The sequence below is a fragment of the Passer domesticus genome, chromosome 8 (genome assembly GCF_036417665.1).
Source record: "Passer domesticus isolate bPasDom1 chromosome 8, bPasDom1.hap1, whole genome shotgun sequence".
Taxonomy (NCBI): Eukaryota; Metazoa; Chordata; class Aves; order Passeriformes; family Passeridae; genus Passer; species Passer domesticus.
In genome coordinates this window covers 31,688,511-31,710,802 of record NC_087481.1, presented here as the reverse complement: position 1 = coordinate 31,710,802, position 22,292 = coordinate 31,688,511, and the positions used below count along the sequence as shown (strand labels likewise).

The 22,292-nt window shown below is 37.7% G+C and overlaps 1 protein-coding gene and 1 long non-coding RNA gene across 9 annotated transcripts in view; one reads left to right on the top strand and one right to left on the bottom strand.

Moving 5' to 3' along the window:
• The window catches only part of WAPL (WAPL cohesin release factor), a 133,363-nt gene extending 114,577 nt beyond the window's left edge, over positions 1-18,786 (top strand). For all 5 annotated transcript variants that reach the window (XM_064430071.1, XM_064430074.1, XM_064430069.1 and 2 more), the window contains 11 exons: positions 4,854-5,081; positions 8,948-9,059; positions 10,020-10,117; positions 11,623-11,699; positions 12,867-13,042; positions 13,354-13,469; positions 14,145-14,306; positions 15,529-15,736; positions 16,900-16,988; positions 18,018-18,113; positions 18,467-18,786. In XM_064430071.1, the coding sequence (XP_064286141.1) occupies positions 4,854-5,081; positions 8,948-9,059; positions 10,020-10,117; positions 11,623-11,699; positions 12,867-13,042; positions 13,354-13,469; positions 14,145-14,306; positions 15,529-15,736; positions 16,900-16,988; positions 18,018-18,113; positions 18,467-18,532 (1,428 nt within the window). In that variant the 3' untranslated portion in view covers positions 18,533-18,786. The remainder of the gene's footprint in view (positions 1-4,853; positions 5,082-8,947; positions 9,060-10,019; positions 10,118-11,622; positions 11,700-12,866; positions 13,043-13,353; positions 13,470-14,144; positions 14,307-15,528; positions 15,737-16,899; positions 16,989-18,017; positions 18,114-18,466) is intronic.
• Positions 1,606-22,292, bottom strand: part of LOC135306364 (uncharacterized) — a 31,862-nt gene continuing 11,175 nt past the window's right edge. The window contains exons 2-5 of one of the 4 annotated variants that reach the window (XR_010367162.1): positions 8,078-21,220; positions 5,585-5,672; positions 3,324-4,199; positions 1,611-3,222 (exon numbers count right to left, since the gene is read on the bottom strand). This is a non-coding gene — a long non-coding RNA (uncharacterized LOC135306364). Of the gene's footprint in view, positions 3,223-3,323; positions 21,221-22,292 lie in introns of all 4 variants that reach the window. The other 3 variants (XR_010367161.1, XR_010367160.1, XR_010367159.1) reach the window with 3 other exon arrangements.

Here is a 22,292-nt window from a genome sequence, read left to right as displayed (position 1 = left end):
CTTTGGATTGCTATTTTATTTATTCTCTTAAGAGTTGTAGTGTATTTTAAATTCTTTCAAATACATTTGAAAGGAATCCTTCCTGTTTATGTTTAGAGGTGGCTCTCAGTGCTCATCTCCAGACTTGCTTGTATGGGAATTCCCACCTCTTTTGTAGCTGTTGTAGGGATTGGATTTTTTTCATGTCTTGTGCTTGTCTCCTTGAGCACTGCTGTAATTGCAGTTTTAGGATTCCCTGAGCATATATAATGTTCTGTTGGATTCTAGGAAAGGTAAGTTTCATCTATTTATGGTAACATGACCTGAGAGTTAAACTAAAGCAGTTTAGTTTTCCTTCTTATCGATGTTACCTCTGTGGGGTATCCCTTGAGATATTTTTACAAAAGCTTCATGAAAAGATGAGATTTTACTTGAAGTGGGTAGTAGCTATATGTATATCAGCTAGGTTTATAATTTTCTGTAATAGCTCTAGAAGAATGGCATACAATGCAGAATGCAACTTCGCATCCACAAAAATAGACATTTCATGGATGGTATTTGACATCTTACTGTGGGTGGGGGGAAAAAAGCTGTAGTTTTAAGTAACTAATTTAGAATAATAGCTTATTTTCCATCTCCCTCAAAAATTAGCAATGGCTAATTGTAAAACATAGGCACCAGGTTCAATGAGTTCATTATTTTGTGAGCTGTCAAAATAGTGCCAAGTGATACTAGAAATAAATGAAGTACAGTCACTCTATTTAGGACAGTTGCCACCACTGAGTTGCAGGAGATCAGCAGAGGACAGCTACAGTTCCCTGGAAAATGTACAAGCTTGCTTGGGTGTATTTTTGGCTGTCTTTTAACAGTTACCATTATTCCTTCATTTTCAAAAGAACTAGCACGTGCAGTTCAAAAGGAAATTACATGCTATTATTAGTCTGCAATAACAAAAAGCATTGATTATATTCACTATTTCCAGTATATTTGATGAAATGCTCCCTTTTGTCAAAGAAAAAAATGGATAGTTAATGTTTGAATATCGTTACAGTACATTTTTGGTACAGGTTTTACAGTATTGTAAAATTACTGATTTATCAAACTGCTCTTGATAAATGCTAATGGATATGCCCCAGCTACTGACAATATGTCCTTCAACACTAACATCTCTGGATAAGCATGCTGTCTGTCAGTACTACCTTTTCATTCACTAATTATTTCACAGATATTTTATTTTTGTCCAAATTAATAGAAATTTCTCCACTGAATCTCAGTTCAAAGTAACTGAAGAATAAATCACACTTAGCTTTGCATGCATGGCTCAAATCCCTGTAAGATAAATAAGAACTGAGCTAAAAATGCACAATTATATGGTTAAGATTTTCTTAAAGTATTTTGAAGATGGGAAAGCTGCCACAATGACACTGTTAATGGAAACAAATATGAACTTATATTGCATTCATTGTTCAGATGCAATAGAATAGACTGAGTGTACAGGGGACTCTTAACATTTCCATAAGGAGTATAAAGCAGCAGTTGCATCCTGGCAGTTGGCATTTCTTGAACCAGCAGGGGAAACAAAATACCATCTATCTTACAGAGCTTTGCCCAAAAATAACAACATGAAAATTACTTGTTCCGCCAAATTTCTCCTGTAGCCTTGTGTTTAAGCATAAGTTTTTAATTGACTTTGTCTCTTCAATGGTGCTCTGTAAAGATTTTGAAGTATTATTAATTTTTAAAATAAAAACTGTTCCATTATAGCTGTCAGTAGTTAAGCACAGAAATGTGGTTTTATAATGTCTTCAGCATGAGAATAACTTAAAAAAAAGATAAAAGTGCATTATATGTAGTGCTGAACCCTAGAAAATAACCATCTGTTCCCACAAGCTGGAGTATAAATAGAACAAGCAAGAGAAGACAAGGATGAGAGTGGGTGTAAGTGGTCTGCCATTTCTGGAGTGTATGTTCAAACTAGGATGTTTTCCTGAATTCTGTAGAAATATGGAGTGCAAATCCATAGTTAGATACACCATGAAATTTATGTCTAGAGCAAATTTTATTTATTTTACTTTTTTCCCTTCTCTGCATTTATTTGGAAGCAGAATGTGGTTTACGCATCTTAAGGAGTGGAATGAGATGGGGGAAGCTCACTCAAAAATTCCTCTTCTACTGTGGTCTGTAAGGGTGACATTTGGAAGGATTGATATGGTGCTTTGGTTGGATTTTTTTGTTCTCTTAGAATACTGATCAAATATGAGTTGTAACAACAATTTTCCCCTCATTCCAATCTCAGAATTGTGTGTGTGGTAGGGCATGAGATAGCTTTCAGGCAGTGTGGTTAGTTAAACACTTACAGAAGATCAGAGCAAAATGTAGAATTGTTTTATTCAAGATGAAGACAATAGGGACTAGGAGAAACCAGCTTTACAAAACCCTTCTCACTGGTATGAAGCTAAAACAGGTTTGTTCCATGCTGTAAGCACCATTCACATTTGAGGTCCTTACTTTTATATCAGCAATATTCTCCTGTTGCACATCAGCATTTGGAGGCTTATTGGCCTGAATCTCTGCTGTGTATGTGCTGTGGCAGGAGCCTGGCTCTTGTTTCCCAGAGCCAGTCCACCCTTTTTGCTTTCCCAGCAGCCCTGCTGCAGCCTTAAACCTGCATTGTGTCTTGGTGATCTGATCACATTTAAGTGTGTTGAGACCTGGTGGCCAGTCTGAAGGGAAGTGTCAGCAGAGCTGATGCAGATGGAAAAAGAACCATTACTCCCTTCATAATGGAAAGCTGGTTGGGTTGAAAGGAAGGGAACCTGGAACAGGCAAGGGCTTGGTACAGATGTTTACAGAGTGAGTGTGATTGCCCTTACCAGACTTTGGGGTATCTGTAAAGCATTTCTGAGTAATGATCTTAAGAACAGTCTCTGACTTCTTAAAATGCTTAAATAATGCCAGCCCAGATTATAAGTTCAGCACTTTCCCTCTGTTAACTGCTGCATACTTTGTAGTTGATAGAAACTCTCTGGGGACCTTCAGCATTTTTTTTAAACCAGGAAACTCACCTAGATAATTCTGGTCATTAAAATATAGTTCTTCGTAGATGTTGAAGTCCCATGTTGGCTGAACAATAATTAGCTAACCTTTGGTTCCTCTGGAATGTCTGCATTCCTGTGTCCTGTTTTGATTACCACCATTCTGGAAGAACCCAGTTCTTCAAGAAACCTGTACAGTTCAAGCCAGCTGCAAGTAAATGAAGAGTAAACAATTTCTGTAATTAAAACAATAAAATTGCAAGGCTTATGGGAGAAAGTTATTGAAAATCAAAGGTAAACGATGTATACCTTCTGCAGACAGGTCACATAGATGCTTTCTGGCTTACATCTGGCAAGGCTGAAGTAGTGATAAAAGGCTGGGATAGTGCTGCTCACAGCTGAGAGTTGTGGGGTTTTTTAATAACCCTGTATTCATGAAAGATGTAGATTTGGAAACTTGCTTCCTTCCTTTGGTAGTTCAAATGTGTCTTGGGTAGTTGGTCAGATTAAAGTCTTTATTCACCTGAGGATTTCCTTAAGTCGGACAGGAAGGAGTTTTGACATAACTTTTGGTAGACTGTCAGCTGCCTAATCCTGTCTTGGAAATGCTGATACTGCTTAGTATGACCAGGTATGACTATTACTTACTTCTAGAATAAACAGAGTAGATAATGACTGCTTTGGTGGTTGGCTGAAGTCTAAACAAGATGTTAATCTGCTATGACACAGAATTCTGCTCTTTCCTGTTGAGCTGTACAACATTTATATTCCAGAATTAGTTTGTTTCCATGTCTAATATATCTTATACAGAAACAATTGTGATGGATGCATGCAGCATATTGACTCCTGAGGGTTGAACTCAGTAGGAGCACACATGCCCCACACATGCCCCAGCTCTCAACTCCTCCAGTTATTGACAGAGGTTTCTGACAGTTTTGTGCCCAGCACACCTCTGTTCCCAGTGAATATTTCTCCTCTTTCCTGTAACCTGGAGTTCAGTGCTCTCAGTGCAGGTGTGGTACTTAGACACCAGGGATGGATGGCTTTGCTTCACTGCTGTCTGTCCCTTCCTGACAGTCATCTTCTGCCCTGGCTTTTTTGGAGCCTCATGAAGATAGAATTTAATTCCTTCTTCAGGAAGAATCAAGTATTCTTTAGCCAGTCAGATGTGCCTGTACACCAATTCTGTGTAAAATATGAGCAGTCAAGTTAATTACATTCACGTGTTAAGGGCTAATGGGGATGGACAAGGGGAAGCTGGTTTATACTCTGGCTACTTCTGAAAAGCAGAATTCCCCTGGAAAGAAAGTGTGTTTATGCTGGAAAAGTTTGGATAAATTATTAGCTGACAGACCCATTTGGCAGAGCCAGAATTTATGTCCCCAGGCACTCCCTCTCTGCAGACAGTGTCCCCATGATCCCTGGATTTTCTGGTGCTGTCACCAGTTCATCCCCTCGAACCAGAATGTTCACCTACTTGCCATGTACCCAGAGCTGTTGCACTTTGTTCCCCTGCCATCTGTCTCTTCTCTAATATTGTGTCACTGGAGTTACTATTTCTTATTCTGTCTGCAGCACTGAGTCTCTAAGAAGTAGAAATCCCTGCTCTTCTACTAGGGCTTTGTAAATATATTGAGTGCTTTATGTCTTGGTTTTATTTGTCATGCTTTAGTAACTTGCTAGAAGGAATCTCCATTTGACAGTGGGTGCTCATGTAAGTGCCTGTCAGGCATTTTCTTTTATGAATCTTCAGCTTGTTTATTAAAAATAGTGAAAAGTCTGCCTAAAATGATTAGTAAACACTAACTGTTTTTTTTTTTCTTTCTCTCCCAACCCAAGAATTTGTCCCTTTGTACAGCAGCTCTAATGTACATCCTTAGTAGAGATCGCTTGAACATGGATCTAGACAGAGCTAGTCTAGATCTGATGATACGGCTTCTAGAATTGGAACAAGATGCTTCTTCTGCCAAGCTGCTGAATGAAAAAGACATGAATAAAATTAAGGAAAAAATTCGGAGACTGTGTGAGACTGTTCACAACAAACATCTTGATCTCGAAAACATCACGGTGGGTAACGTGCTTTTATTGGAAAGCCTTCACAGTTGTGGAATGCTTAATAAAATGGAACTTGCAAGCATCATCCTTCATTTCACATCCCCAGCAAAGGGTTCCTGGTGTTTCATCTACCTTTTTTATATACCTGACTGCACTGCAAGTGCTTTCTTCAAATTTGAAATTTCCGTTTTCAAAGGTTGTTATTTGGATAAAGTTAAGATGTTCTTCAGCTGTCTGAGTCTGCTTGCCCCTGCTAAGAGTAGCTAGTTACAGGGAGCAGTTGCAAACAAGTAACACTAAATAAATGTGTGTTTAAAGCCCACACTTAGATTGACTCCATTTCTTTGCCTGAGTTTTATAAGTACTTTCACAAACAGGGGATTGTGCATGGGAGTAAGACTATTGTGTGCTAAATTAAAACTGTGGTGCAGATTTTTCACATTTAAAAAAAAAGAAACATCCTGCAGAAACTGATTTTTCCCTACCCAACATGTGGTGGCAGTTCTGTTGCTTACCATGAATGTGGATGAATTTTTTCCTTGCTTTCTCAAACATACTTGCTCTTTATGAAAATACCTTCATCAGTAGCAGAGTGAGCCGGTTCTGTTCAAAAAGAAATTGGATGCTATCATCAAGCTAGCTCAGAAAATAAAAAGGCTGAGTTGCAAGGTTTTTTAGAAGAATGTAATTCAAAAATTGATTGACAGATTGATTAGATGAGTGGCCATAAATGACAAAAAGAAGTAATGTGTTTTTGCTTTTGCCATATTTCAGTATAGTTGATGTTAGTATGATCTTAATTTTTGGACATCCTGTAATACATTCTATTCAAGATTCTTATGAGGGTTTCTGCCTTTTTTTCTGTAATGCTTATACCCTTTTTCCTGTAACGCTTACACTCAATGGGAGAAGCTTCTGATTTATTGCTTATGAAGTGAGCTTTTCAGAGCTTTGTCTGTGCAAGTAATGTTCCAACTCCTGGCAGTAATCTGCAGTCAGGATTGTGTTCCATATTCAGCTGGACTAAAAGATGATGTGCCTTGTTGAGCTGGCACTTTGTTCTGTAGCTTTTGGGACTTGTGTCAGTTTAGGAAGAGTTTCCTTGGGGTGTTTTCTCTGCAAATTCTGGCTATGGAACAGAGAGCTGAATTGATATGAAGAGTCACTGTTGTGTAGCTTTAGCAGGAGCTGAATTTTGGGTGAGGAAGATAATATCCATGACATCATTGTTAACTTTGGTAATCGGATTATGGTGACAATGGATTACAATTTTAAATTTTTGGGCTTGTTTCATACAAGCATATGAAAGGTACTGGTAGGGAGCTTGAATTAACTTTCTGGCCTTGGAAATCTGCAGAGAAAGAAGGAACATGAGGTAATATTCTGCACTTTCAGTTTATAGTCTGAAAACACCACCACAGACTGAAATTTGTTCTCTAGGTGGTGATCAGCTAGGATTTGGGATAATCAGAGTCTTCTTTCAGTGCTGTTTTGGCACTGAAGGCAGCTCACATAGCAGAGTTTGTCAGTGCCAGGATATCTCTTGCACTGTAAAATGTTAGACAGCTCCCTTTATTAAGCATGGAACAGCTGGTGCAGGTTCCTCATTGCTAAAGCATCCAGCCACAAAGACCACTGTCTCCTGCTTGAGCTTTTCTCATATTCATAATCTGATCTAGCCTGTTGCTTTTTTATGAACTGTAATTCTGTTCTTGTGTTTCCTTAGACATGGGTTTTAAAAGGAGAGGACATATCAAAAGGGTCTCTGTCTTGTGAGGAAGTTGTTCATGAGTAAAGAGCATTAATATCCTCGGCCATCAGTTTCAGCTGCTTTATTTGAGGGTTTTTCCCTGAGGCAGCTCTATTTCTTAAATTTATTTTGAGCTGTTGCTGTAAATGCATTGAATATTGTAGTACCTCACAGATGGAAACTGGTTTCCTCCCAGCTGCACTATCTAGAAGCAGAGACTGTATAGTATTTAGAGAATATTTGCAAGCCAAATGAGATGATTAGGTTCTCTTCCAGTTTAAAATAGTAGCAGTGGTAAGTTGAGACAATAATGAACTTCATATGTTGAAGATCAAGCTGCTTTCATGTAGATCCCTGTCATGAGATACAATAAGTAATCTGTGTTTTGTACTAAATGACAGGCAGAAAATGCAAAAAAAAATGCAAATCTTCTGGGGGTAAAGAAAAGCTCTGTGCTTTTTCAGACTCAGACATACCCAGTGAGAAACAAGAGGATTGCAGCAGATGTTTTTATACCTCCAGTTTGTGCCTAACCAGTCGCACCTTCGCTTGTTTGACTCTTACACAGATCAAGTAAAGGTGATCAATTTGGCTCCCTCTTTCCACAGACAACATTGTTTGTGTGTCTGTCTGGAAGTAAGGCTGGACTAATTTTTGAGTATTCAAAGGTTCTGTTTTCTTGATGGCTATTTACATGAAAAACATAAACCCAGAACCAAGAAGGAGGTGTGTGCAACTGGAATTTGTTCCAGGCTAGCTGTGCTGCATTAGAGGAAGATAAACCTGAAGAACCTGGCCTTCACCTCAGCAAATGGCCCTCATCTGTCAGGGAGCACAGCCCTCTGGAGCTCCTGCTTTTGCAGCTGCCTCCTCATTATTGCATCATAACAAAATCAGGAGTGACTTCTGTTTTCACATGGTGAAAGAGCTTATTCTTGTTTTCACTCTCAGCATAAGGCTGAAATGTTAAGGCAACCATGTTTTGGGCCTTTGGTGTTAAAATTTTATAGTAATTGACAGAAAATTTGAATGTAATTATTTTATTCAAAAGCAAAAAGGATTATGAGGTTTCACTGCTTTTATTAAAAAAAAAAAAGGAGAAAATTTGTGTCCTTATTAAGTGTGTGCAAATATAAGATTATATTCTTTAAGGGTTATTTGAAGTCTTAATGCCCTCTGGCAGAAAACTAATCACTCTATTTTAAATATTGTGTGGCCTTTGACTTTTGTGGTGTAGGTATTTAAGAAATTAACTTACCTGCTATAGATTTGCTGCTACTTGTGTTCTCTTGATCCACACAACCGTTTGCTGACCCAAGGATTCTTCCATTTTCCCTGGAGAAATGCTGTTTACTGTTACACTTATAGTGACAATGTGCTGCAGGGCTTGCTCCTACAACCCAGAACTTCTTTATCTATCTTCAACTTTCTTTTCCTCCTTGGAAATCAAGTATTTTGAAAGCAAGAAAAGCAGCTGGAGTTGCTGGGGAGTGGGGGGAGGGCTCATACTGAGACAATGGAGTGTTTGCTCAAGCCTGTTGAGTACTGCTCTAATTCCATTTGCAGGGAGTGAATGTACCTTTACTGTTGCTGAATTTATATGTGTGTTCCTCCTTTTTTCCAAAAAAGTGTTTCAGTAAATATATGCAGGTTTCCTGCAGTTGTTCAGTTCAATTGCTTTATTCTGTAGGTTTAAAATTAAAACCACAAGATACCTACATTGGAAGCAAATGTGATCTATGGGCCGCAAAGCCGGTGTATCTGAGAGGTTGAGAAGCTGTGTTCACTGGGGATTTTCTTGATTTTTTTACTGCCTGGCTGATTTGTCTATTTGCTTTCCTCCACTTTTGATTTTGATAGCAAGAGAAACAGATAACAGGAATCTGCTTGGGTTTTCTAAGCTATTAATAAAGAAAATTTGAAAATGCAAAGTACCTTTTTTTATCAGTACTGTCATTTTTTTAGAGATACGCATATTCTCCAGTCTGTTCTTGCTCCCTCTGGTGGTGGTTCTCAGAATCTGTACTTTCGTTTTTGTGGTTTTCCTATGACGTGTATTTGTATGACTTGCTGCATTGGCTGCAGCTGCACACGATGATTTCACTAACTCCGGACCTCCCTCTTCCAGACTGGGCATTTGGCAATGGAAACGCTGTTGTCTCTCACCTCAAAGCGAGCTGGGGACTGGTTTAAAGAGGAGCTGCGACTTCTGGGTGGTCTGGATCATATTGTAGATAAAGGTATAGTGGGGATACTGCTTTGACAGCATGAGAAAAAATGAATTGTAACAAAATGATTGCTTTTTGTAATGTTAATTTCCTGTGGTTAAAAATAGAAATATTATGTATTTTTCTCAGCAGTATTGAAAATAAAATACACAAATCCATATCAAGTAACTGAGAAATATTAGTGATTTTAATCTGTTTCTGGTGGGATTGAAAGTAGTTTTCATGTTAAACAGAATGTGTAGAATGTGGCATTACAATGTATGAGAATAAGAATGGCTTAAGCTTGGACAGAATGCTGTTACATATCTCTGTAGAGCACACTTATTCTTGAGTAGAATCTCCTTTATAGTCTTCTAGAATTATTTTCAGACCAGATATATCTACCAAAGGAAGTAAACCCTTCAAGAGAAAGGCGGGGGGAGGGTTCAAAGATACGCCTGTTAGAGTGTTTTTGATCAGAATCTCCTAGCTAGGAAAATGGACATTTCTAAATGAATTCTTGACCTGAATAAAGCTTGGTCTTTAGTAAGCAGTGGGAGAACAAAGGAAGGACTGGAAAGATGGAAGTATTCAGTTTGAACACAGTTTCAAATTATTGTTTCAGACTTGTAAAGTCTGGGAAGTGTGTGCTTGTCCTATCTCTTTCCTCTTGTAAAAGACTCCCTTAGAGTTAAGGAACATACTCATGTGCTGGACACTGTTACTAACAGGAGAAAATAATATATGGTTAGGTAATTTGCAACAACAGTCTAAAACTTGTAAAGACAAAAGTTGTAAGGTTTGGTTTTTTCACCTACTTGGAGAAATTAAAAATTTTGGAGTGCTGATCACGTTTTCATGATTATTTCCTGCCATTAGAGGTGTGCGAAGTGTAAAACGAGGTTGATAACTCTTGAGTAGCTGGTTAGTTTGTACACCTGGCTTTTGGAGAACTCTTACTTATGGAGGAAAATAACTTCTTTTTGTGTTTAGTTAAAGAATGTGTGGATCACCTAAGCAGTGATGAGAACGAAGAGAAGTTGGTTGCTTCGTTATGGGGTGCAGAGAGATGTTTACGGGTCTTGGAAAGTGTGAGTATGAGCAGATCCTTTGCATTCCTGAAAGCTGCTTCTTAAGCAGTTCTGGTTTACTTTCTTTCAGTATATAGTCACATTATAGTTCTAGAAGGTTGATTTTTTTTAATAGACTGTACTTACTTTCTGATGCTTATCAGTGTTTCTGTAATGTTTGAAAATTTAATTTGCTATTCTGAATGTGTGTACCACACTCCAAGATTATTTTTGTTAAAAATAACAAAATATGACATGATGCTTTTTCTCTTAAGTTCCTACAAAGAGCTGCTGTTCATAGATGTTGTTTTTGAGGCATGAGTTTTGACTCTCCAATGTGTGTCTAGTAATAACTGATCATTATAGAAGTGGGATTCTCTTAGAAGCAATACATCAATGTTAAGAGTCACTACTTTGAGTCATCAGCTGGGGAAGTGCTGAAAAAGAAAATTGTCTTGAAAGGCAAATGAGTCCTGTCATCAGTTGAGTGTGTAAATGCAGGTGGTAAATACTTCTTTGAAAACTTGTAAGAAAATCAAAATACGTGATACTTTTGTGGTGTTTACTTGGTGTGTGTGTTTCTCTGCAATGCCTTTGGTGTTTGTTACTGCTGTTACTCTGTTTCTGTTGTGATACCTTAAGAAAGCAGAAGAGCCTTGTTATGTTCTAGCAACACATCAGCAAACATTTGGGGTCAGAGTACAGGTCAATGAATCTTGCTCAACACCTTAAACCCAAATTAGAGGGCAAGTAGTTACAGTGGTTGCTTGTTTTCTTCACTCAAATAGGACAGACTTAAAGAGAGTGTAAATGCAAGCTAAAAACTGAGGAACATGAACAGTTGTTGAAAGGTGTCTTAAAAATTCTCTTTACCTTTCTTCTCAGCAGTGAGGAAAAAAAAATTCGAAGTAATTTTCTGCTTTTATATTTAGTAGATGGAATTGCCAAGTAAGAGTAGAAGAGCCTTGTCTAGTGTTAAAAAAATCATATTTGGACTTAGGGGTGTTTGTGATGTAGTAAGATCCCTAGAAACTTGGGAGAGATGACAATATTCAAAACATGCCAAATCATGCAAGTCCAAGAAAAGAACTTCTGTTCTGAAAATTGATTCCAAATTTCAGTCAAGGGAATCAAGGCAAACCTTGTGTGTTGTGGTTGGATGCATTATAAGCTCTCAGAAGTGGATTTGATATCAAGTCCTTAAAATTCCACATAGATGTTTATGTTCTCTATACACACTTGGGATACTCTAGTCCCAGAGTGTGGATTCAGGGTTCTGCTGTGGCAAAGCATTCTGCTGCGTGGTTTCTGTACTTCATCAGAGAAGATGGTTTTATCTTCAGTGCCACACTTATTTAGACATGAAAACCCAAGGAAATACTGAAAAATGAGAAGTGAAAGTTTACACTGGATAATAGCCAAGAAATGTGGAACTGAATAAAATATAGTAGTAGTAAAAGGGAATGCTTCTCTTTCAGGGGAAAAAAACTCTTATTTTTAATACTACTTTCTCCTTCTCTCTTTAGGTAACTGTGCATAATCCAGAAAATCAGAGCTATCTGATAGCATACAAAGACTCTCAGCTCATAGTCTCCTCAGCTAAGTAAGTTATAGAAAAAAATCCCCAAAACCCCCAGTTTTGCAAAACACCTTACATGATAGGTAAAAAAATAAATGCTTTATACCAGAAGATTCTAAGGGTAAATAACCCCAAACTTTCCACTGTTGCTTTTTCATTGGTAAGGTTCATGTAGATGGGGGTTTGGGCAACTACCTGAGTACTACCAGTGTGTAGGGCTGCTACTGTTTGGTCTGTAGAAGCTGCAGTCTGTGGATTCAGCTCCTGCTCTACTAAGAAGGAACACAGAAGAGGGTGAAGTCACATGTATTTATTGTGTTTCTGTTATGCTTAAGTGTTTACTGGAATGGAGCATAGCAGAATTGACAGTGTAACTAAGAATTAAAATAGTGAAATCTCGTTCTTGGCATTTCTCCCTGGCAGAGATTCTTGTACAAACACCTCTAACCCATTTATCAATCTGGGTGAGGTCTCAGTTGGCTGGCAGAGCCTCTCTGCCCTTGTATTGCTCTTCTTAATAGAACAAATGAAGCTGAAAGTTGGACTCTGTATACCTCATTGGAAACGTGATTTCATGGTTATAGGTTACATATTTGGAGTATGTTTTTTAAATTAAAATTAAGCAAACCACAGTTTAATCTGTTAATTAAACCAGCATATATTTTTGACATTTCTGGTTTTGTTTGTAACTGAAATCAGTGTGGTGGTTTAACATAAAACTAATGTTATGCACTGAAGTCATGCCTGTGGTCCATTAGTGTTACAAGATTAGGATATTACTGCTGGGAAGCCATGTGTCATTCCTTACTGAATGGAAGTAGTTCTGAGAAGAGAACAAGAGAACATTCTGGTAGCACTCTCAGAATCATGTTGTGCCAGAGGATATGAGGGTTTTTAGGAGCAGGAGATATCTTTTGTAAGACCATGTGATGAAGCTGGGAAGGAAAATTAACTTGCTCTTGAAATACCAAGCTGATAAAGCCCTAAGATTTCCACGTTTTTGTTTGCACAGTTTTCAGTTGAGCTTATAAAAGATTTTACAGGTGATAAGTTTATCTCTCCCTACAGACTGGGTGTTAGATAAATTCTGCATAAAGCTCTGTTTCAGGTTTTTTGCCTGTGAAACAAGTCTAAAGGTGAAGTGCCCTGTATGTTGTGAAGATAATTTTGTTCTGCCCCATCTCCCTGCAGAGCACTGCAGCATTGTGAGGAGTTAATCCAGCGATATAATCGTGCTGAAGACAGTATCTGTTTACCAGACAATAAGTCTGTGCCTCACCAGAATGTAACCAACCACGTGGGTAAAGCCGTGGAAGACTGCATGAGGGCCATCATTGGGGTCTTGCTCAACCTGACAAATGATAATGGTAAGACAACGAATTCTGTGCATATTCTGTGCTGGGGTGTCAAATAAACCATTAGTGTAAATATTTTTTTTGTATTGATGATAGTTTTTTAAGTCCAGTGCTATAAAACAGTTAGCCATGGTAGATGTTTGCTTACGGCCCTCAGTGGTTTGTCTTTGCAAGCTGGGTGAGGAATTGCAAGTGTGAAATGTTCACATGAGGGCTTGGCCTGAGAGGGGCTGGTTTGTCATTAGAGCCAAAAGGTTTTGATTAGGCTGCTTACCATTACAAATGTGTTTTCCCTATTGAGCCTCTGAACTCTTTGTTTGCAGAATGGGGTAGTACAAAAACAGGTGAACAGGATGGTCTGATAGGCACAGCGATGAATTGTGTGCTTCAGGTTCCGAAGTTCCTACCTCAAGAACAGAGATTTGATATTCGTGTACTGGTAAGTTCTTGTGCTTCTCATAGCACAGAAAATTATTTGCCTCCTTCTTGTGCATTGAGCTGCTCCTTAAGGAATAGTTTCCCCTACAGTTTTCAGTGGCAATATATATACCTAAAGTGAAGTACTTAAAAGTTTTTGTAAAGATTTGGTGGGTTTGAGGGTTTTTTCCCTGTGTTTGGTGGGAAAAATGAGCAAAGAGATGTAGTTAAATAAATGTGTGAATTAATAATTTTCAAGCATCTTTTCAGTTTTGGAAATATGGTTGATATTGTTGTTTGAGTTCAAAAGTTTGTCAGATTTACCTCAGCTTACATAAAATGGGTCAAAGTGGCCTAATAGCAGCAGTGAAATTGTGTATATGAAGGATCTCTTATGATCATAGGTTCAGGATTGGACACCTGAATCCCTAACCTTTGTAAAGGAATTCTCAGCTCCAAAAATGTTTTCTTGTTCAGAAGTAGAAAAACAGAGATTCCTGCATAAAAGTCCTGCTGCACAGGGATCTCTGTTCTATCTGGTATTTCTTTAAATCCTGATCCTCCTGTATGTCAGAGTGATTCCTAAGCTGTGTATTCTCAGAAAGATAAGGCCAAAGATGTTTATCTAAATAGATGTTTTTTGCTAAATCATCTTTTTTCCAATGTGCGTAATCTTTTTGACTCTCCAATTTTGCAGGGATTGGGTCTGTTGATCAATCTCGTGGAATACAGTGCCCGGAACAGGCACTGCCTTGTCAATATGGAAACATCATGTTCTTTTGACTCCTTGTGTACGGGCGAAGGAGACGAAAGCCTGAAGATAACTGGACAGATTGATGCTGTTCAGGCTTTAGTGCAGGTGAGAAGTGCTTGTCCTGCAGTAGTTCCCATTTCTCATTATCAGACTGTGGGGAGGAAGGGAGAACTCAGCAATGAAAATGTGTCAGTTTTTCTGTTTAGCATTTTGATGAGTGGAGCAAGGTAGGGGGAAGGTTGCTGCTCACAACCATGACTTCAGCAGTGCTGTCTGTTACAGAAACAGCTTCTTCTAAAAGACAGTGGTTTACAGACATCCAGTAAAACTCTTTTGTTCCCATACAATTTATTTCTAGTTTTATTGTTCCTAGATTATTTACTTTGACTTCTATTTTAAACCAGCTGTAAGCTACTTTTCTGTTACGTACTTTGCTTCCATAATTTTTTTTAAAGTATTATGTTTTTGGGACTTTGCAACTTTAAATCAAAAAACAGGATCATCCTTTATAAAAAGCAATAAAATACAAATGTAATGATTATGGATGTGAAACAACATTCTTAAATTGACTGTAAGAAAAAAAATCCATCAATAAAATGAAGAAATTGGAAAAAATAAATCCACCAATAATTTTAGTAAATGAGCTTCACCATGCAAACTAAAATGAAAAAATTGAAAGGAAATTACAAATGTCTTGTTTCAGTAGAGTTAATTTTATGGATGCTTGTAGCAGTTGTATTTAACTTTGTGAAATAACTGTCCAGTAGCAGGCAAAAAAAAAAATCAGTAAAAATAATAATATTAACTATCTTAATATATGTAGCTTGGCAAAGCAATATTTAAAACTGGTTGTATGGTACGGGAAATAATTCATGAAAATAAGTGTCTAATATGGGGTTCCTGGTTCATTCACATTCTTTGCTAAGTCATTTTAAACAACTCCCTCATATTTTTGCTCTAAGAAAGCCAACAGGGAATAGTTAGCATGAAAAGAAAAGGAAAATTGGTGGAGAACAAAAATGGACAGGAAATTATGGCACCTTTTAGTCTTCCAGCCATGTCTCAAGGAAAGTGATTAAACTTTTATGATGCCCAAGAGGAGCCTGTCAAGCAGTTCAGCACCAGGCAGGGAGATCTTGCTTTGGAGCACAGCGCTGCTGTTGGGCCACATTATATTTTCCTTTGAGGAAGAAAAGCCTATTGTTAACAAAAATATTGAAGGCTAATTGTATTAAGGGGTAAATTATTAACAGGAAATAAAAGTATTAAGTCAGTGTGTTGAGGGTTTAGTTTCTAATGGAAATTCTCCTGGAATTCCCCACATCAGCTGTTCCTGGAGTGTGAGCGAGCGGCGCAGCTGGCCGAGAGCCAGACGGACGAGCTGATTAAAGAAGCTCCCACAGCTCAGCATGATAAGAGTGGGGAATGGCAGGAGACAAGTGGGGAGATCCAGTGGGTCTCCACAGAGAAGTCAGATAGTACTGAGGAGAAGGATAAGAAGGAGGAAGATGATGAAGAACTCGATCTTAATAAAGGTACGTTATCTGGCTGTGATGAGCTCGGAAAAAGCAAAGAACAGTGTGATGGCAGAAAATCCCTCCTTGTCCTCTGCTTCCTCTCTACATCCAGTCTCTAGGGCTGAGATTTTCTCAGTGTATCCCAGGTGAAACTGCTGCATAAATAGAAGCCGTTCACATCTGAAGCATGAAAAGTAGAAGCTGTTGTGCTTCTTTTAACTATTATTTGTTTCTTAAAAAAAAAAAAAAATCAAAAACCAAAAGAAACCGCAAAAAAACCCCACACCTTTTTGGGACACTCTATGTACAAAATATTCTGGAAAGGATGGCTTTTAGGATGTTACCTTGTTCTTCTGGAACAGTCCTTGAATGTTACCTGCCTTAATATTATTTTCCAGGGTTCTTGTTTCAAGCTACTTTAAGAGTTGGGCTTTTTCCCCCTCCTCTCCCTATTTGCCTCTTCTGTCCCCATCTGCTTTGTGTCTGTCTTTTCCCTTCATCAGTGGTGTCTGAAGTGCCTGTGTAGTGCAGTGAGGTACTGCATCTTTGGTAGTTTGTTCCAGGAGTTTGACTATCTCTGCCCTGTTAGATAGTTTGTCTCTGGAAAATAGATCTGAAACATCATTCCTTCTTGTTTAATCTTCTAACAGTAGATGCAGTGTATGACTTTTAATAGTGTTTTCATCTTGTGTTAATAGGTGTGGTATATTGCCTTCTCCAAGCTTGCTTTATATCCTTCCTCCTTTTTGTAGCTCCATCAACTGGTGTCTGCAGTTATTTGTAGTTTTTCCTAAAATGCCGAGTCATCAGCAGAAAATGCTGTGCCTGTTATCCTTAACACAATAAACTGCTCTGGGGAAGTTTTAGAGGCATATAGTATCACATGAAACATTTGCATTGGTAGTTTGGGGTGTTCAGCATACAGTTTGCACATTGAAATGGCACATGACAAAATACTGTGCAGCAGAATGAGTTGAAACTGAATGAAGACCATTTTTCTTGTCAAGAATGTGCTGCTGAGTCAGTAAGTGTGGTGTTTCCTGATCTCTGAAATCTCAGTCCAAAAGCTCATTTTGTTTGAGGAAAAAGCATTCTGGAAAGTGATAATGAAGGATTGTATTTGCAGCAGTAAAAGATACCAGCTGCTCAGAGAATACAATAGACTGTTGTCTCTTTTACAGCTCTTCAGCATGCTGGGAAGCACATGGAAGACTGCATTGTGGCCTCATACACAGCATTGCTTCTAGGCTGTCTCTGCCAGGAGAGTCCAGTAAGGGAATAAGTTGATCCTAAGTCCAGTATAATGTTTAATGAAGTGATAATTTGCTGCATTGAAAGGGGTTTATTGAATTGGGCTTCAGTGTGAGCCACACATTGGTGAAGCTACAGTGATGTGTACAGCTTTGGGAGGAGTTGCCAGAGTTATTCCAGCCAAAACAATTTTTTTTTAACATCACTGTGTTTATCAAAAACAGTTGGAATTGAATATTTGACCTTCTTTACCTCTCTCCCCTTCCTTGTAGCCAGCAAAATAATTAGCTTTGGAAAGGCAGAGGAAAATGGGCTAAGCCTGTTCTTTCTCAGTAGTTTTACTAAGGAAGTTACTATTTAGTAACTTATTCTTTATCAGTCTGCTTAAGTTTTTTCTTCCATTGAAATCAGATGAACTTGTGTGTGTCCCTGTTAGTTCAAAATAATTGTCTCGGATTGGAAATATGTAATAGAAAACTGAAGTTAAAATATGGAACTCCAATGGCTGAGAACTCAGTAAAGTCTATCAAAAATGTGTTCACGTGCAAATGAGTTCAGACCTGCCTTCAGGCTTGTCTGAATTGACCATGGTGCAGAAATGGCCTTTAAGGTGCTGTTCTGTGTCTTGGACTGATCAGTGTCCGTAACAGTTCCAGTGTTCTGAGTGAGACTGACAATGAAATCAGTAATTCCCAGCCCTCCACAGCTGTAAAGGGAGAGCCTCTCCCTGTCAGGGGAGTGATCTGGTGCCTTGATAATCTTGTGGGTCCTGAGAACATCTGATAGTCTCTTTTTTTTTCTTATTTTACTTTTTTAAAAAACTTCAACAAACCAACAGTAAAAAATTATTTAAGCAATTGTTTTCTAGAAACATAAACACAGTGATTATATGAGTATTGCTTAAAAGAAACTTAAATCATAAAGATGGCAGCAGAAGGCATCTTTATGCTGTGAATATACTTGTCTCAGTGCATCTCACATGCAGAGCATTATAGTTCTGTGTCAGAAAAATGTTTCCCAAATAAAACAAGATTCCTTTATTCCTTAGATCAATGTGACTACTGTGAGGGAGTACTTACCTGAAGGGGACTTCTCGATAATGACTGAAATGCTCAAAAAATTTCTCAGTTTTATGAACCTTACTGTAAGTAATGCATATTTCAATTTTATATTTGTAGATATTTTTGTAATTTTGTTTTCTGTTAATATTTCATGCTTTTTTAGAAGCATTAACATTTTTCAGTTTATGTCTTCTTAAGAGCACAGGAAAATATTCTGTTTTTTAATACTGAAAGGCCATTTGTCTGTCATAATTTTGTCTGTCATTATATTGTGATTGGCCAGGAAGATATTTCTGAATTGGCTGCCTGAACCTAGTTGCCTTTATTGATGCATAATTGTAAATAGTAAAATTCTGAAAATAGAATAGCTCTCAGATATTTGAAGGAGGTGCTACAAATGCTTGTTTGTTACTTGTGTTTTCTATTGCATTTCCAGTGTGCTGTTGGAACAACAGGCCAGAAATCTATCTCTAGGGTGATTGAATACTTGGAACACTGCTAGATACTTAACTTCCGCTGCAGGCACTCTGATGCTGGAGCTACCCTTAGACAAAAGAAGAAGTCATGAAAGAAGTCCTTGAAGGATATACCAAGAGCATTCATCTGTGTCATTCGTGTTCGGATTTTTAAGGCTACCTGGTCTCTTAACCATGCATTCAGCATTTTCTAAAAGACAGTTACTACATCAATCTGCAACTATCAAAAATGAGGGGAAAAAGGTTCTGAGGAAAGTAAATAAAGAAACCTTGCTGTTTATGATGCAGTGCAGTATTTAAATATTTTTGGCAGGGTTTACCCTCCCTATCTTTTTTCTTGCTTTGTTCGTGACAAGTTTCAAGGGAAAAAACTTGCTGCTGATAGTGCAACTGCTGTTTACTGTTGAGCCACTGTTTCATGCCAGCCAGGTGCAAAGGCAGCTTAGCTACTGAGGTATCAAACAAATGTTCTAATAAAGAAGTTCTGGACAGCAGCACCGCTCCTATTTTTGTTTAATTTGCTCCTGCTTTTTTTATTACAAGATGATTCCAAAATCATAAAATATAAATTTTTAAATACTTTTGTGATTTTAACTACTGTCTATATTTAAAATTTGTTGGAATCCAAAGAGGCGAGGATTGGATAGTTTATTTTTTATACTGTTTGGATTGAAATTAGGTTGTTGAACTATTTCTCAGTTCTAAAACTCCCATGGCCCATGTACTGTAACCTGCTAGACCATAGCGCTTTGTAGTTCCAAGAGCATGCAGACCCATAAACACATAAAGCCATTGAGGGTATGTTATCCACTAAAGAAATAGTGACTGTAAAAAGTTGTGCCCTGTTAAAATGCAAATGAAATAAAGAAAAAAAAAAAGATTTAAAAAACACTCACTCGCAGGGTAGTTTACACTTCCGATAAGCAAAAACTTAAGAAATGCTGGTTTAATTTGTTTCAAGGAAGAACTCAAGGTGTGTTTTATAATGTTGAATACAATTAATTTGGATGCTTTAGGGGAATAATTTTAAAGAAGCTAAAACACCAATGGGGATTAATGTTTCCAGCTGACATAATCTTTCTATTTCATCCTTCTGTAGTATGACAGAGTTGAAATGCATACAACACAAAGCCTTAAATTGCTGATATAGCTAAGATTTTGTTCAGTCTGAGGTTTAGTTCACAGCAAAGCATTGTGTTTGAGGACTTAAGTGGAACAAAGAATCCCAGAAAATACATGATTTTCTAAACAATTTTTTTCTTGCACTCACTATTCAGACCAACAGAATTGATTATTAAGTATTTTTATTAAGGTGGTCTTGAATATTTGCAGACTGTTCTGCGATCCGCTTCGTTGACATTTTTAAATACCTGTATGGGTAGTTACATCATGTTACTCCATTGAATTTGTAAAACTTGAAGCCATAAAAATATTAGTTCTATGTATAATGAGGGGGGAATAACAGGAAATCTAACCTGCTTTTAGATCTTGTGTTATCTCCGTGTATAAAGTTAAGAACTTGTGCTTTTGTATCAGTGCCAGCTGTAAATTTTTTACATACAGTGGCTGCCTTCTATGTCTTCCTATTTTTGATAATGCAGATTGTTGGGAATTCTGTAAGGAAGTAACTGATTAACGGCAAAAATCTTACGTTGGTCATTTTTTTTTTGCATTTTCTCTCATCACCTTCTAAAACTTAGTGTATCAGTGTAACTTAGAAAAGTTTTTGAGGTTGTGCTCCCCTTCAAAAAAAAACCAAAACAGTGCTGAGAGAGAGAGAAGAGGTGTATGTAAATGATCTGCATCAGGAGAAAATTACTAAATATTTGGCCCATCTAGTTTTTGGATTTCAGAGATTTTCACATCTATGAGATTTCAAATTGGTTATGTAGTTTCATGTGGAGAAATGGCAAGAGAAAAGATGCAAATGTGATGGTAGGGGAAAGCAGGGACAACTACCTTTCTTTGTTACACTGGTAATTGTTTGGGAATTGATTTACCTCAGTGTTTAACAGTTTTTTTTTTAAATGTAACTAATTGTCAAGCACTGACAAATGCAGATTTTTTTTTTGAGGGTGGGGGGAGAAATCACCCTGTGAACTGCAGTGCATTTTTGTGTGTTAGACCCTCAAATAACTCTGCATTAAAGGGTACTTGAGGTCAACTTGCAAATTAAAGTTTTAAAGTAACATTTTTTCCATTGTAAATATTTGTGTAAATACTCTCAATTGGAAATTAGAACAGTAGAGTACTTTTCTGAATCCAATCCTATTTTTATTTTATACAGTATTTCTCAGCTGTGATCTTTGGAGCAAAAGCCAACGGCAGGAAAAATAGTTTGTACCAGTTTCATGAAGTATGTCTTTGGGTTTTTGTAAATAATTTTAACTCAAATAAAATTGCTACTTTCAATACATATCTTGTCTTTTAACATGCAATAAAACACTCCTCAGAGTGATTGCAGAAAGAAGGCAGTGTCAGGTAAATTGCTAAAAGAAAAAAAAAAGGATGAAAAAAATTATAGAAGAGCATCCTGAATGTATTGCTTTGCTTTTCACCAGTGTGTTGGGACAAAAAAATTCAGTGCCTGGACCTGAGGCTGTGGTCAGTCAAATCACCCAGGCTGGAAATTTTCTGGAGATGATGTATTGTGTCTCTTGATGCATTTTGGAGTTCTCTGCACAAGTTGATCTTCCAGTAACACCTCTGGAGAGCTGTAGGCAGAAATAACATAAATGTGATAGAGCACAGGGAAAATGGCACAGTTCTTATGGTGAGACTTCTCACATCATGGGGGGTGTTAATGGCTTTCTTAAGTGAAAAGGGAGGAAATTGCCATGAATGTTGCTCTGTTTCTTGATTAACATGACTGATGCTTTAATTTCAGGATGGATGTTTTCCCATGGATTTTTCCTTAATTGGTACAACTAGCTATGGGTACAATGTGCAATAATTCATGAACTGTAACATGAGTTGAATGTGATGTGTCATCTCATTGCCACTTGGAGCAAGCAGCAGCATAATGTAACCTTTTCTGTGCTGTCAGGGAACAGTACTGGAGTTTGAAACATGGAACAGTGTGTTATTAGCATGTGGTACTGTAAGAGCCAAATGCAGCTTTATGTAAGCAAATGTTTTTTAAAAATCTGGTAAGAGTATTTCATCTTCTTTTGTTGGTAGGTAATGGAAGCATTGTGTGTTAATGCTTAGGGGTGACATCAGCATTTGCAGATTAACAGGATAATTGTGAAGCTTCTACAGAAGATTTGGGAATCAAAGCCTTTCTCATAAATTACTTCCCTTTCAGTCTGTTTTGAAGTGCTTGATTTGCATAGGAGAAAGTGATGTGGCACTGATTTATCTCATATTTCCTTTCTGGCCATCACTGAGCAGAAGCCAGACTATACTTGGTTAGCTGGGGCTATAACCAGGCAAGCCCACGTATCTTTTCCAGTGAAGTTTCTTTTCAAGAATGTGATAGTCTTCTTGTTTAAAAGGCATGGAAAACCAAAAATGTGAATTTGACTTCAAAAGATAAAGAGGATTTAGGTAACTGCCATTTTTCTGCATCAAGCCTGCCCTTATTGGATGGTGTGTTAATTGGGTTTTTGAAGATAATGAGATTGGAATTTACCCTGAATTCCACTAGCCAAGTGTTTTCAAAACCAGGCCACTGTAATTTTTGATACTGCTGCTTCTCTTCCTCTGTGTAATATGTTAATTTGTCTTTGGAAAAGGGACACTACTGGATTCTTTCAGCTGTGTGGAACAGAAGCCTTTTATACA